The sequence below is a fragment of the Aulonocara sp. 'chitande type north' Nkhata Bay genome, linkage group LG22, assembly GCF_057382095.1.
Source record: "Aulonocara sp. 'chitande type north' Nkhata Bay isolate Kocher_YH1m ecotype deep benthic linkage group LG22, A_spYH_male_GT1.1, whole genome shotgun sequence".
NCBI classification, from domain to species: Eukaryota; Metazoa; Chordata; class Actinopteri; order Cichliformes; family Cichlidae; genus Aulonocara; species Aulonocara sp. 'chitande type north' Nkhata Bay.
In genome coordinates, this window is record NC_141364.1 from 20,305,686 (window position 1) to 20,321,756 (window position 16,071).

General features: G+C 43.5%; 2 protein-coding genes across 2 annotated transcripts; one reads left to right on the top strand and one right to left on the bottom strand.

The window, feature by feature from the left end:
• The first annotated feature begins 613 nt into the window (after positions 1–613).
• Positions 614–9,611, top strand: wasf2 (WASP family member 2). Its single transcript, XM_086280549.1, has 9 exons — positions 614–765; positions 1,854–2,019; positions 2,253–2,387; positions 2,525–2,678; positions 3,819–3,936; positions 4,079–4,200; positions 5,184–5,339; positions 5,635–6,104; positions 8,176–9,611. Exons 2-9 carry the CDS (start codon positions 1,887–1,889, stop codon positions 8,334–8,336), a joined length of 1,449 nt encoding a protein of 482 aa, XP_086136675.1. The 5' UTR covers positions 614–765; positions 1,854–1,886; the 3' UTR covers positions 8,337–9,611.
• Positions 9,612–10,061: 450 nt separating this feature from the next.
• Positions 10,062–13,000, bottom strand: gpr3 (G protein-coupled receptor 3). Its single transcript, XM_086280331.1, has 2 exons — positions 12,762–13,000; positions 10,062–11,676 (listed from the first exon to the last, which is right to left on the bottom strand). Exon 2 carries the CDS (start codon positions 11,644–11,646, stop codon positions 10,651–10,653), a length of 996 nt encoding a protein of 331 aa, XP_086136457.1. The 5' UTR covers positions 11,647–11,676; positions 12,762–13,000; the 3' UTR covers positions 10,062–10,650.
• Between the last annotated feature and the right edge of the window lie 3,071 nt (positions 13,001–16,071).

Consider the following 16,071-nt stretch of genomic DNA (forward strand, 5'->3'; position numbering starts at 1 on the left):
AAAAAAAAGTCTACAAGCGTGCAACAATTAAATTACTTTGATAGTCTATTTCCTCCAACCACATTGTATGGACACTTGATCTATGAAGGAAAACAAAAGAAGCTGGGTGTAACAGTGTTAACTTTATATGCCAAAACAAATGTGAGCACTGTACCGCAAGATGAAGCCCATCGCAACATTAAAATAACCACATTGTCTCAAATGTATTCACCACATATTCACAGGCGTGACGCCAACTTCTATGTGATTGAGTCTTCCCTGGATGCACGCTAACTTGCAGCTCTGCAGTTTGCTCGGGCTGAGCTGAGGTTAAGCAGGCACTTAACACTCACCGAGGCTTACTGGACAACCTGCTTGTCGGTATGAGCTTTTCTCCACAGCACATTTTATCCATGGAAGCTAATGCCAGTCATTCCTCGGACGCGTTCCAACTCGCTTGAGCGCACGTTGGAATGTGCCGCTGCCTCCACCCTCTCTTACGTAAATTGCGGACAGATGTTTGCCACTAGTTTGGGTGGAGTTGCGCTTTTTACGTTGCAATTTCCACATCCTGTTCTCGGTTATAGCAGGTGACAGGCCCAGCAGCCAATCAGCTTCAAAGAACTCCGCCGCTCGACCAATCAGAAGTTCGCAACCCCGGGACTTGGGCGATCTGTTTAGCTCGGTCCCGCATACAGTACCGAACAACATTTCTTAAGAAAAATCTTGAGACAATAACAATTGTAGGGCTGTATAAAGAGACGTCTAAGGTTACCAGGTTTGACGGTAAGTGAAATGTCTTTGTTGTGTGTTGTTTTGTTTAAGCGAGTGGCGTAAATGTACGTTTGTTTGGCTTTTCCTTCGATATAAGAGACGCCTAGAAGTTACTTCCTGCTCTGAGAAGGCCGAGATCCCAAGTTACATTTATTCCATTTAAGTTAAGTTAGTGGCGCAAAAAAAGTGTAACCCGTCTTTTTTTTTTTTTTTTACCACGTATTTACTCACGTCAGAGAAAGTTAGGAGCTCGGTGTAAAGTTGGGGGGAAAAGTGCAGTAAAGCTAGCTAATAGCACTTTGTCAAAGGCAGAGTGGGCGACCTGTCAGTGACGAACAAGCCTCTAAGCCTGAAATGGACGCATTCCTTCATTCATGATTAATCACTAAATCCTCCAGGTAGCTTGGTAATAATATACACATCCCGAGGTACGAAGGTAGCGACCCTCCATTTTTCCCGCTTTCTTTTTCTTTCCTTTTCTACACACAGTAACATTTATGCCATGATTCACCACCAACAGGAAAAAACTTGTAATTAGGCAGCTGCAATGGGCAACAGCAGTCAAAACAGGGTGTACTTAGAGAGTAAACCAAAATCAAGGCCGCACTGTGTTGAAAGCAGGGAGAGTCTGCAGTCACTGCAAATCTCTGACCCCTTAATAGGAACTGTCGTTTGCTTATCTTATTCAGTCTGGACACTGTGGAGTTACTGCACTGCGTGAGCTCACACGGCTGCCCTGACTAATCTGTTTAAAATAACGTGATGTGTTTCCACTGCTCTAAGCAGTGCGGAAATCACAAATCCACCTAGTTCTGCTCTTTGCTATTTTGGACATTTTAGATTTGTCCACTCTAAACCGGGTGGGTGGTGCATGCTCGATGGGTGGAGCGAAGGCATAGTTTTGCTTCTGCTTTAGCTCTGTCTGGGTCAGTGTATTTTTGTAGGCGTCTGTCTCATGTGACTTATTTAGGACCAGTTCACAGTCGTGTCATAATGAAAATAGGTGCTCATTGGGTGCAAAAGTATAGTAAAATTGAATATTAATTTGATTACATTTATATGTTTTTCACTCCCCTGACCTACCTCTCCTTTTCCAACAGGGTTGGGCTGCCCTACCCCCAGCACACCCCACCATGCCTCTGGTGACGAGGAATATAGAGCCGCGGCATATTTGTCGCCATCCCATTCCTTCTAACATCCGCAGTGAGCTGGAATGTGTCACCAACATAAGCCTGGCCAACATCATCCGCCAGCTCGGCAGCCTCAGTAAGCTTCTGTTATGCTCGGGTGTCAGTGTGTGTATGAATGGTTAATGAGCAGTTATGAATATGTATTACATGGATCTTTATTGTTTTAAAAAAAAAGTTAATGCATTTTTATGTAGATGTGAATTTTCATTGGCTATGCATGCGTGAGATAAATCCTTTAATTGGTGCAAGTGAGAAACTTGTGTGTATGTGTGTGTGTGTGTGTGTGTGTGTGTGTGTGCACGCGTGCAGGCAAATATGCAGAGGACGTGTTCGGGGAGCTGTTTGTTCAGGCTGGAGAATTTGCCGGCAGGGTGAGCTCGCTTGGAGAAAGAGTGGATCGCCTGCAGGTTAAAGTCACCCAGCTGGACCCCAAAGAAGAGGAGGGTATGTACTTGCACATTTTACTGTTAACGTTACTACTTATACTGGTATCAGTGTAGAGTATTGGTTTGAAACCTCCTTTGCAGAGAATCTAATGAACACAATACATGTTTAAAACATTGCCGGTCTGTTTCTCTCAGTTTCTTTGCATGGAATCACTGCAAAGAAGGCTTTTAAAAGCAGTCTGACCCAGGACCAGCAGCTCTTCACCAGGCCATCTCTGCCAATGCCTGTACAAGACACTTACACGTACTGCGATCCACCTCCACCGCTCAACCAGCTCAGCGTATACCGGTAAGATGCTGCACAGGCCAAGCTCATATTTACCCACTGCAGCAGCTCCAGCAGTGAATAACAAGAACACGTGCAAGCACATGTGCCCATATGGAAACACACATGCATGGGAGATTCTTGTAATGTGCATTATTTAAGCTTACCCCTGTTACATGTGCTTCTTATCAAGGAGAGGGTCTCGGAGGTGTCTGGGCAGTATTAGGTTTGATTTAAGGAGGCTCAGTCTAACACGAATGGCAGTTTTACACTAGAAAACGCATAGTACGCCGTTACAAAATCCTAGAGAATTATGGTGTCGACGCCATAGTTTTCCCTGTTGTTTTGTTTTTAGTGTGTAACCTCTTTAAGTCCAGGCAGTTTTGGGGTTTTAATTCTGGCAGCTGTTTGACAAGCCACACTTGTTGCTTTTGCTGTTAAATAACCCACCAATCAATTGATTGTGGAAAGATATTCTGTGGGAAATAACCCCAGAGGGCAGTATGGCGGTGTCGTGGTTAGCACCATTGCCTGGGTTCTCTCCAGCTGCTCCGGCTTCCTCCCACAGTCAAAAGACATGCATTTCATGTTAATTGTTGATTATGAATCAACTGTGGGTGTGAATGTGACTGTGAATCGTTGTCTCTCTGCGGGAGCCCTGATTGGCAACCTGTCCAGGGTGTACACTGCCTTTTGCTGTGTAGTAGTTGGGATAGGCTCCAGCCTAGATAAGTGGGGGAAAAAAGGGACGGATGGATGCATGTAAAGCGTCTTTAGTCACAAGCTAAGATATCTGTGAGTGTAGATCATTTACAAGGCACGATATGTCATCTGAAGTGTGAATAATCAGAAGGCAATGTTAAATGTAATGTGTAGAGCTGTTCCTGGTTTGAATGTAAATGTGGTGATAATTTGACTCGGATCATTCTTTACGGACAATGATTTATCCGTGCGGTGTGATCTGGATGTGACTAAAGACATTAATGTATTTTTAGTGAAGTTTTCTTTTAAAAAGGGAAGTTTACTGGCGTCTTAAGACTAACACACATGCCAGATAACCATCTTTTAACTAACACTGTTTTTTTTTTTCATACTTGTAAGATGGCACATTGTGCAACTGATACCTAGAAATAATTATTAATGTCTGTAAATTGTTGTCTACAGAGACGACGGGAAGGAGGCCCTAAAGTTTTACACCGATTCCTCCTACTTCTTTGACCTGTGGAAGGAGAAGATGCTGCAGGACACCAAGGACATCATGAAGGAGAAACGCAAGCACAGAGTGAGACTCCTAAACACCCTCATACGCACAAAGACATGAGTCATTACACAAGTAAAAGCAATCTACAATTAGTCACATCACATGAAAATGTTCGAATCCAGTGCTAATCTTGCACTTTTTAAACCGTCTCCTTAATGAGCAGAAGGAAAAGAAAGACCATCTGAACCAACGGACCCTCAATCCTCGAAAGATCAAGACCAGAAAGGATGAATGGGAACGGCGTAAGATGGGAGAGGAGTTTGTTGTACCAAAGTCTGACTTGATGTAAGTTTTCTGAGATGCCTCCTTTTTGTTTATCAGTCATTAACACTGACCAGGAATCAAAAGAACAAAAACCATCAAAGTCGAATTATAGTAAAATAATATCTTCACAATAGTCCATCACAAAACATCAATCATTTTCATCCAGCGTCATCCACAAGGCTGCAGTGGCTCTGAGCCCTGACATACCCAGTAGGCTTTAATGTGGATTTCAAGCATCTTATAAATCATTTAATTAATACAATAAAAATCTATTGTTTCTCTTTACAAAGTAAAATAACAGATGAGACATTATTTTGCTCATTCTTTCCCCTTTTATCACTGGATCTGTACACAGTGGTTTGGATGGTATGTCCTGTCAGAAAATGTTCTCGGGGGGTTGGGTGTAGAGCTGGCCGTCATTGGAAAATTGCAGTAAACAAATGTGTGAGTCACACTGGGCCCTGTTCTTGATGGTACTAATACTGTTGCATACTTTTATATGTGTGTGTGTGTGTGTGTGTGTGTGTGTGTGTGTGTGTGTGTGTGTGTGTATATGTTTTTTTAATTTTAATATATATTATAATTAAAAGAATGAATACAACAGATATATGTGCACAAATTAGTTAATAGTACCCATTATAATAACATCAAAGAGTCCTAAATTCCTCGTTTTGGATTATATTCTTTTTACCAAAATGGGAAGTTTTGCTGATTCAGCTCCTGCAGTGTTTCATCAGCCTGACAGCAGGCCTGATAAGGAGAAAAAGTCCGATTTCCTGACAAGCTGTATAGGTGAAGAACAAGCTATTCTCTCTCAACACTTTGTGTAACAATCTGTTTCTGCTGCTTTAAAATGCGTTTGGCACGTCTATGAAATTGTTATAAATGCGCATAAACAGATGCGGCCTGAGCACAAAATGCTAGTCACGTCCGTGTTTCTTATTATTTGTTACTTGTGGTCTGGTTTATTTTTGGGCTCACAGCGATGTCTCATTTCTTATAAGGAATTCTTGTGAGGGCCTGAATGGAAGTATTGGATCTGGGGAGGGCTTCAACTCTGAAAGCCTTGAGCTTAGCACAAACTCCTATGCTTATGATCCTGGCTCGCCTCCTCCTCCTCCCGGTCCCGATGAATTGCCTCCTCCGCCTCCGGACATGGCGTAAGTACTGTAACATCATACATACCGGCCCACACATGCTCCACACATTGCACCACCACCCGTGCAAACATGTAGTGAAAGTACAGCCACACGTACAGCTACACTGAAATCCTATACGCGCCTTCTGAGCTGAAGCTAAACGGATTATAGTCTTTGACTTTGTGATTCTTTAATGAATAGGAGCTGCTCTGGAAGCAGCTGCACACAAATTGCAGGTTAATGGAGGGAAGTGAAGGCTCCATTATGCCGTTTATATTATCCTTTATACCTCCAACTTCCTCTCCATCACTTACAGGTATGGTAACGATGGAGCACCCACCCAGAAGCGTGTCAGCATGCTGAGTCCAAGCCACCCACCCCCAGCTCCCCCCAATGCTTCTTCCCCGAACAACTCCCGCCCAAGTCTCTCTCCTCCCCCTGCACCTCCTCCCCCTCCTCCACCTTCTGGTTTTGGGATTCCCCCACCTCCCTCTGGCTTTGACACCCCACCTTCTCCCCCTCCCTTCTTCTCCTCTTCCGCTCCACCTGCTCCCCCTCCTCCCCCATCTATGTCCGCCATCCCTCCTCCACCACCTATGCCTGCAGGCGGGGGTCCACCGCCACCACCTCCTCCACCGCCTCCCCCCGGTCCTCCTCCACCACCTTTCGAAAGTTCTGCTCCTCGTCCGCCACCTTCTGGCGGGGTAACAGCCTGTTCTGCTCCCAAACCTCAGCCAGAGCCCGTCAGTGACGCTCGCAGTGACCTGCTGCAGGCCATCCGACAAGGTAAAGCACCGCAGGAACACCTCGGGCCTCATGGGCCGGACCAAAGTGTCAAACATGGGAAACAAATAAAACATGCAACACATAGCAAACATACATATATAACGAACCATGAAGAATTAACTTGTAGGCGTTCTTGTGTCGCAAACTTTAATTTGTGTCAGAATCAAGATATAAAAGATCAGACTTATCTTTTATCACGGGAGAACCGGGCCCCTTCACCAAAGTAATGAAAACATGAAGAGACAACAGCAGTGGCATCTAAGTAAAGCATCATCTGTTCCTCCTCACATCAGGCCTCATCTCCTAAATTGAAGTCAGGGCTGTAAATCAGGAAAAAGTGCAAAAACATGCTTATTTATTCCTGGTATTTTCAAAATTACTTCTTGGCAGGAGATTAGACATGCAGCCCTCTCATCTTCAAACAGCTGACATGGTTAAAGAGTCTTAAAAAGCACACTTTCCCTCTGAACAAAACACTCCAGAGTTGTTGTTTTTGTCCTACAACAGCCACCGTAGCTTAATTCATGCACTTGAATTGGGAAATGTGAGAAAATAGATATCAGTTGACTGCAATCCACTGACATCTAGCAGTGAGATATGCACACCCTTTTCTTTTAACACCACTATTGTTCTAAAACGTGATTATCAGTGCTAGTTTCTCAGATAAAGATTTAAGCACTAACACAATACTTGAACTACCAAAGAGTAAAGAAGATATATGCTCTGCGTTTGTGCACACTGACATGTCACCATTTACTTTGTCTGTGCATTCCCTTACTTGCGAAACATTTACAAAGCAGATTGGAGAAAAAAATAAATTGAATCCTGCAATGTTTACTACTTAATTTGGTCCCTGCTGCCTGCCGCTGTTTTTTGACACATTTTTACTCCCAGCTGTCAGTGAGTGAAACAGTGTGATACGTTTGAGCAGGAGTATAAACAAAGTGGTATGCATTAAAAAAAAAAAAAAAACGGGGACCTACAAACCGTGAACTCATGTTCAAGAAGCCAGTTTGAGATGATTTGAGCTTTGTGACATGATGTGTTACACTCTGGTCATGAACATGGACATGGTCAGCAACAGTACTTGGCTAGACTGTGCTGAATAACGATCGGCTGGTAATTACGGGCCCAAAGTCGGAAATCAAAACTCAGACCAGGAAACATTTCTTCAGTGTTTTAAGCCCTAGAGATGGTTGTTTGGGGAAATCCCAGTAGATCAGCAGTTTCTGAAGTACTCTGGCATCAACAGCTGTGCCACGTAAATGTTTTTTGGTTACGGTCATGTGATTGGCTAATGAGACATTTACATTAACAGCAGGTGAATAAAGTGGCTATTTTGAGCGTTTTAACCATTAATTTGAATCAAGGCTGCTGACAAGAAAAGTCCTTCAAAACCCTGAATGGTTTGTTTGGTTTTTTTTGAGTTTGTTTTTTGTTTTCTCCACTCGGCAGTGAGTATTTTCTCCACAACATGTTGCGGCTTACATAAATAAGTGTGATGTCCTTGACTCCTCCAGCTCTGCAGTCAAACTGATACTCCCTCTTCACAACCATACGGTTCTCATCATCCTGTGATACATACAAAATGATATGCTAATCATGTGTTATTGTTGAGCTTTATGAGCGGTTTATCTTAAACTAGTTGATTTGTTGTAGACTTTAACGCTGCAGTCAACTCCCACTCGCCTCAAACCATTATCTGGAAACAGTATGTCTCTGTATCAGCACAGCAGGGAAGAGGGCAGAGGAGGAAATGAATTATGCCACTGAGCTGTAATTAATTAAGTCAAGGACCTTAGGTAACACGTTCAGCTTTTAAAAAGACAATGTGTGCTGGTCTCGAATGATATTAAATACTTAAAAACTGCATTTTAAGTATTGAGTATGTGGACTCTTTCCTTCAAGTGCCATACATGATTTGTGACTACTATCTGCCAGCTCCCTGATTACCCTGATAGTCAGTGATGACAGCGTTTTTCTATGAATGACCTAAATAATGACAGAGTTAAGCTGGATAAAGATTACTCAGATGTTGAACACGCCTTTAAACCGTTTAACACGCTTTCAGGTTTCAACCTGCGGAAGGTGGAGGAACAGCGGGAGCAGGAGAAGAGGGATCACTTCGGCAACGATGTGGCCGCCATCCTGTCGCGCCGTATCGCCGTGGAGTGCAGCGACAGCGAGGACGACTCCTCCGAGTTCGGAGAGGACGATGACTGGTCCGATTGATCGCCATCCTTTTTCCTCTCACTACCGTGTGCGTGTTTGTGTCTGTCTGTGTGTGTGGTTGTTTGTTTGTTTTCTTCCTCAGTCTTAGAAAACACCTGTGCATTCCCATTCAGATTCCAGCCTTCAAGTACAAACAGCACAGAGGTGTGTGTATTTTTTGTGTGAAAGCTGGTCACTTTGAGAGGACGTGTGCATGTTGTATTTGCTTGTGACCAATTTCAAATCACATTCCTCGATCCGGTCACGTATATATTCAAAATAATTTATGTCAGAATTATAAATGGAGCGAGCGTGTCTGGTTTTGTCCTAGTTTGCCATTAATTCTCATTGGATGACACACGGCTGTTATTGATGCAAGAGCGCTATGTGATGTGAGGCACGTCTCTCCTGAGCGCGTGCCTAAATGCATCACCTCCGCCTCTCTCTGCGTGTCTGTTACAGTCAGGTATCCTTTGCTGAGGGCTTAAAGCCTGGTTTTTAGTGGCTGTGGTGCATTATGGCAACAGATAATAGAGAGTAAAATCGAACACAAGCACACACACACGTGCAACAGCTTCAGTTCACAGTAGTTATATGTATCGATGGAAAGACAAGCTTCTTCATAGATTATGTGATACGGATGTAAAGTTTATATCTATGGATTATTAATTCAATCACTTTAAATCCCAAAGCACAGTTTTTATTACATTTTGTATTTTGTCTTCTCACTTTTTCTTTGTTTTTTAAGTGGTTTCATGAGAACCTTTGTCTTGTGGTTGTAGCTCATAAACAAACTCAGTAATTAATTATTCAGTGAGATAAGGAGAGAGGTATTGGCTGATGTCAGACACCAGGAGTGTTGGATAAGTTTGCCATACTTAACATATGCAGAAATTAACATTAATAACTTGATTTTTATTTTTAATGTTATTTTTTTAGCTAATGTATTTTACTTTTCTTATGTTTTTCTTCCTGCAATTGTATTCTGAGATTTTCTGGGGATCAACTAGAATTTGTTGCTTTAATCACAGTGCCTTTTTATACTGAATTTCAGTGTCTGTGCCTTAATTTGGTTAGCAATACAGGTTCCTGTCAGCTTTCTCCAAAACTATGATGATGAGTCCAATGAACTGACTGTTTAATGTGGACCACTTTTTTTTTTTTTAAGTGCCTTTTCTTTTAAGTCTGTCTGTGTTAATGCACCATGACACGGCATGCTTAGCCAAAGATCTGCTTCTCCTGCCTTAAATTTCCAAATGATTAGTTCGTTCAATAAAGAGAGTGAATTTCACTGACTGTTCAGTGTTTGGTGTGTGTGCTATGATGTCTTAAGTGAGAGGTTAAACCTTGAAGGAGGGGAAAAAAAAGCTCTGCTCAGGCTTCCAGTGACTCATCCTCTTTATGTCTTTGCTGGACACCTTTCATAGCCCTCGGTGCCGCGTGCGTAGAGAGTGTGAAAACGAACTGACTGCAGAAATTTTCAGAAAACTGGTAGGAGGAGAGAGAAACCTCTTGCATAATCGCCGCATTCTCATGCCACGGCTGCTTCAAGGATGCAGTGGGTGCTCCAGGACGGTAATAACATCGCCCATTGCTTCGAACACGAAATAATTTAAGATACAGGAACAGCAGCAGCGGTCCGAGTTAAAGAGTGAGAGATGGAAAGAGACAAGCACTAAAAGCCCTGCTAGCAGTGAAGAAGGATGACGTCACTTGGTAGAAAAAAATCATTTATTATTCACCAGTATAAAATATTCATTTTTAAAAAAAAATTTTTTTTTAAAAATGGTTGTGCAACTCGAACATACTGTCAGTATGTTTCAAAGTGCCTTTAACAACATGTGCAAAATATACTCTCAACATTATAGAACATGTTGCTTTGCAGACATTCAAGTAAATGAACTCAGGCTTTGGATCACATGTCATTACACTGTGAAAGGCTTCTATTTATAATCTCTCCAATCCTGTTGTAAAGTGCCGATACTCATCAAGTCTGTTTTATATATATATATATTTATATATGTATAATACACATATAGTATTTCTGTGATTGTTTTCTTCTGGGAATCCAGTGAAGCTACAGTTGACTGAGAATGAGGTACACAGCACAAACAGTATCTTTTGTCCCAAGATGGCCACCAGCCAGGACAGCTCAGTACATTCTGATTTGTAGAAACACTTTTATCTCTGAAAAGTGCTGCCTGTGTGTGTGGGAGTATACATGTGTCAGAGTCCAAGTGACAGTCAGTGCAGCAATGAGTGTATTTTGGCACACAAACGGTGATATGTCTGGCATAGATCTTATGTTGGGTTGAGTCTGCTGAGGTTTGGCAGTTTACACATCAACAGGGTAGTGTATGTGTGTGCTGTGCGAGTATCTGTGTGGGCAGCAGGCGTGGAGCAGCACCTTGCGAATGTCTTTGTGTCTCAGGCTGTAGAGAATGGGGTTTAGTAGGGAGCTGCCTGCAGCTGGCACCAAGGTGGCATAGGTGTACAGAGGAGGGCTGGACGCATCTCCCAGCAGCCCCCAGAGGGAGAAGGGCATCCAGCAGCCCACAAACACACTGAGGACCAGGAGCAACCTAGAGAAACCTCTCCCGCTGCCGTGCTTGCTTGCATATGACTGATTGGAAGGGAGGAAATGCCTTTGGGTAGCGATGGCATGGGCATGCCGCCTAGCAACACGGCAGATCCCAGCGTACAATTGCAGGGTTACCATTACAACCACTAGGAAGCCCCCACACAGCAGCGATAGATATGTCCGGGTCAGAGGTCGTGCTACAGAACAGGAATTTGGGTCTTCAAGACAGTGCCATCCCATTGCTGGCCCCGCCCCAATCATGCATGCACCCAACCAGACCAGCAGCAGGAGGATGGCGGCTCTCCGCCGTGACTGGCCTGAGCCGTAGGTGAGGGCGTGGCTCAGAGACAGATACCTGTCCAGGGCAACACCCATTAGGCTACAGAGGGAGGCAGTCAGTGATGTCACCAGTAGTCCTGAGGTCAGCAGTTCTGACCAATCACTGGGCTCCACACAGAACATGAAGAGGAAGTGCAGAATCAGCGCCACACCAGCCAGAAGATCAGCCATACCAAGGCTGGCAAGCAGCAGGAAGACAGGGGCACGAAGAGATGAGGTGGCCAGGATGGTGATGACTACGATGGCATTCTCAGTCGCAATGAGAGTCCCTGAAACACAGAGGGCCACGCCCCACGCTGTGAGAGGTGGGAGTTCATAAGCAGATGACTTTCCCAGTTGGTCTGATGGGATGATGGGCTCTGCACCTGAGGATTCAGAATCCCAGCCCAAGTCTGTGGCGTTCAGGATCATTGTTTGGTTCAGCAGTCACACCAATAAAACCTAAAGGAGAGAGAAAAAATTGAGAAATACGTTACTATCAGAAAGATGAGTCACTACCACAGCTCCCACATGTCCATCGAACAGCATTTCCAGAAACAGAAGCTGGTGTGGTTTGAGCCACAGGATGCAGGCTGTAGCATCACACAGAGCAGAAGAGCACTTGATGTGCTAATGCGCTGCTTCAAATGCTATAATCTTGTAATCCAACACGGCTGAGCTATTGAGAAACCATCCTACCACTATAAGACCTTCAGATGTTGTGTTCTCCTGCTCTTTGTGATATCATTACCTGCTCCATTTTGGGAAAACAACACAAAAAACTACTTTCCAATAGCTATGTAGAAAAAAGGTAGTTTTGAAAGCCCATATAAGGTTTTATTTCTTTAAAAATTATCACTTTTTTTCAATTTTTTTTTAACAGTTACCCAAATCTATGTGTTTGTATTTTGGGACGTCACGAGATTCATCTCGTGACTGGAAGTCTTGTGGGAAGGAGCGAAACTTCCAGTCAACCAACAGGCTATGTATTTTGAATGATTTGGGATAGATATATAATATTTAATTAATCACCAGGCTAACACGTGACTGTAAAAGGTGGGCTCTCATTTGCTGCCCACTGAAAAGAATGAATGAACGGCATCATTTTAAAATAGGATTACAGTTTAAGGCATATGTGCGCGTGGCTATATGTAAACTCGATTTATTATGTAAGCCACAGTCTGGGTTTTCCTCGTGATGCCGCACAGCAGAGGCGCAGAACCTCGAATAAATTCTACGTGCAACATGCATGCACGAGAAAATCTGCGCGGTAAGGATCTTATCAGTTATCTGCTCGCACACATGAAAACAAACTGGACGTCCTGCAGGAACGTTATAAGCGCATTATTTCTGCGCTCCTCGGGCACTGAGTCCCCCCCTACCCCGCGCTCTTTCTCCGTTCCCACAGTGAGGAGGTATATCCCACCTCCTGACGCAGGGGACCCTTAAGTATCATACAAATGCAGGTTCACTGCACCGTAGAGCGTGCCCCCCAACACATGCACGTACCGAGACACGTTTACGAGCATGTACTAAATTCCTCTCACCTTATTTAAACGAGTCAGTCCTCTGAGGGAGTCACACTGATTTTTTTCTCTCTTTCTCCTGTAAGATCCAGCACAGGTGATGGAGCCGAGGTGAGGCTGTTCGCGGTAAGGCTCGACAGCAGGTTTAAATACCGACGGTTCCCGTGTAGACACAGCTCCGCGTTCCCGTCTTCACCAAAGTTGCGCCAAACTCTCACCTGGCGTCGCTTGCATCTCTCCTTCTTCAAGCTCGCCGAATCGCTCACTGGAGGCAGAATGAATGTTCTTGCGCGCGGGCTCATCCACAAGAGTCTGTCTGACGTCAGTGACTGGGAGCCTCGACCAATCAAGGGACGGCGCCAGGGATGCGGGGAGAAGTGGGAGGGGACGTCCATGGAGTAATTTCATTCAGAAAAATGCGGCAGAGCCCCGTCGCCCCTCCCACTGCGGCTCGCTAATGCTTTCATTTCTTATAAATAACGACCATCGACGGACACACACGTTTTCTCAATAAGACCCAGACCCCTTGCTGAAGGTGAGGATACGAGTTTGTGTTGGGCAGGGCTGGAACTTGGCAGCTGTGAGCGCACAACGCAAAGCGCTGGCGCTGTCCACGGTGCTGAATCTCAGAGTATGACTCATGGGGAGATGTCGTACAGGGAGACAGAGAGCCTGCTGAATGAACGAATGATGGGGAGCAGCTTTAGCACACACTGAACTCTTTTTAAACACAATTTAAATTTATGTAAAGCACATAGGTGAAATATTCTTGAGGTTGAAGTGGTGAAAAACTGGCCTGTGCGTGCATGGTTGCACTAACAGAGATATGGGTATACTAATATGGAGTGCTGGGTAAAATTCAAGAAGTATTATACACTAAAACTGTTTTCAAAATAACATCAGCATACATACATATTATATATGTAGAAAGATAAATAGATATATAGATATAACTTGTCTTTATGAGCCTCGCACAGCCTCATAATCATTTAGAAATCTTCTAAGAGGATTGAGCATTTGTGTTTAGGCCGTGGGTGGTGAGAGTTTTCCTACAATCCAGCAAAGACAGGAATCAGTCGTACATTTTGCTTGTTATCCACCGTATTTGTCTCGTCTTTTTTTGATTTTTAGTATCGTTTCACAGAAATACACGCCCCCACCTCCCCTACAGTAATACAGCAGCAGGGGATTCGTGGCTTCCCCCGGTTTGACACGAAGCGTAGGACGCTACAGGCTGGGCTCAACAGCTGTCTGCGTGGTGGCGCACGGCGCTGAGCTAACTGGGGGAATCTCGTCTTGTTCGAGCCATATTAGGACACGCTTCCTGTCGATACACCCCTCCTACGTCACCGAGCAGAGTTGAGGCGCAACACTTGTCACCTTCGTAAATGTCGCCGGTATTAAGCAGCTTCTACAAATTTCTGCAGAATCACGGCTGCTCTGCTCATGTTACCCACTTCTTTTTAAACAGCATTAAACTATTTTGTTAAAATATTAACTGTGCTTTACATTAATGTAAAACACTTAATAATTATAGATTATTTGTGTGTGCGTGTGCCACCCTGTCCTTTATGTTATTATGTCATGTATATCTTTTCTAATACTAGCAGTGCTCCGTGGAGTGTAAACTAGTCTGTGGCCGGTGTTGTAGATTGCTTGCCCACAGCGGAGGAGGAAATCGTGTGGAACAGGATTGCGGAATATCCCTTTGTGTGTGTGTTTTCTTTGCTTCCTAACACACACGAGCCACTCTGAAGAAAGATCTACCCAGACAATGGGTGCCAGAGCATATGAGATGTGGGAGTTAAAGGAGCCACGTCGGTGTGAGTGGAGGAGGTGGCGATCATTGCATAAAGCTGCAAAGTTTTGTCATGATCCTGCACGTTTTTTTCCCCTGCGGCCTGATTGGGGGCTGTGACTCAGTGCATCTGCATCACAAAGCGACAACTTAAAAGGTCGGAAGCACTTGTGCAGTTTGTGCTGATGCATTTGCCCAGCTGCACGTTGTGGAGCCTCTTATAAAAAGCAAAACCTGAGCACCTTTGTACTCTGAGCTAACCCCATGCGCCACAGGTTTTTGGAAATGACGCAATTTTTTGTAATGTTGCCTTTCTGTACATCACAGTCGCTTTAAAATCAAATAACCAGGATGTGATTCAGATGCAGAGTCTGAGCTTTACATCAAATGGTTTAACGAACATGAAACAGTCTGAAGTCTAGAACACCTGGGCATCATGGACAGATTCTCTGTCTTTAGATGATATGAAGGGTTTTTCTTAATCAGATGAGGGGGTTTTTTTGCTTTTCAGGCCTTTTTGTGTAGCCGAGAAGGTCAGTTGTTGATTTGTCCTGTCCTATAAGGATTTTGCTATTTCTCTAACAAGACTATTTGGTTTTTCAGCCTTACCTCCATCACCTACATCTATGTCTCTTTGGACATCATGTTGAGAGTTCTGCTGAAAATCTACAGAGCTCAACACTTGGAATCAACTCCAGGTCTCTCACCAGCCTGATTTGTCATGGAATAACCAGGAAACATTGCTTAATTGCTGTTGAAACTGCTTATATCATGTAATACTTTTGTTAAACCACTTGAAGTAAAGCTCAAAGTCTGCCCCTCATTTACATCTGGATTGTTGGATTAAAAAACAAAACATACTGCCGTGATTTGTAGACAAACAGAAAATGTGTCATTGTCCAAAATTCCATATGGACTTCACTGTAGTTTCAAACAGTAATGCTCAATACTCACGTCTGGTCCTTTACATCCAGATCCAGCTTTACCAATAGGAATGTGCGATTTAACTGTAACCTCTTCAGCTTTTACAACTAATCACACATTAAGAGTAACATTACTACAAACATCCCGATCTAGGCTAGTGTCACAGAGTGTTACAATGGTTTTCTTTGTCTCTTTCTTTACATTTATCTGGGATATTTTATATTTATTTGCACAGATAAAGTACAAGAAACATATTCTATCAATAGGTGGGTGGTGATGCTTAAAAGGTATACAGTAAAAAAGTTTAAAAAAAATCTTAATTTCATCACCGAGGTAAAAATGTGAGTACAGAATAGATGAAAAGCCAATGTACTTTTTTAGCAGAAGCCTGTTGGAAATCTTTAAAGGGATATGAAGACCTTATTAGCTCTTGTTATATCTAGATCAAGGTCTATTAAACCTTCCTCTACTTGACTTGTATTGCTGTAAGTATGAATAACATGAATTAGCATGAATTCCTTTTTGAAGCTGTTCATTTTTTGAATGTTTTGGGGGATCTGGGTAGATAAAAGAATCTCAATAAGTCACAAAAGACATTGAAGGAATGAA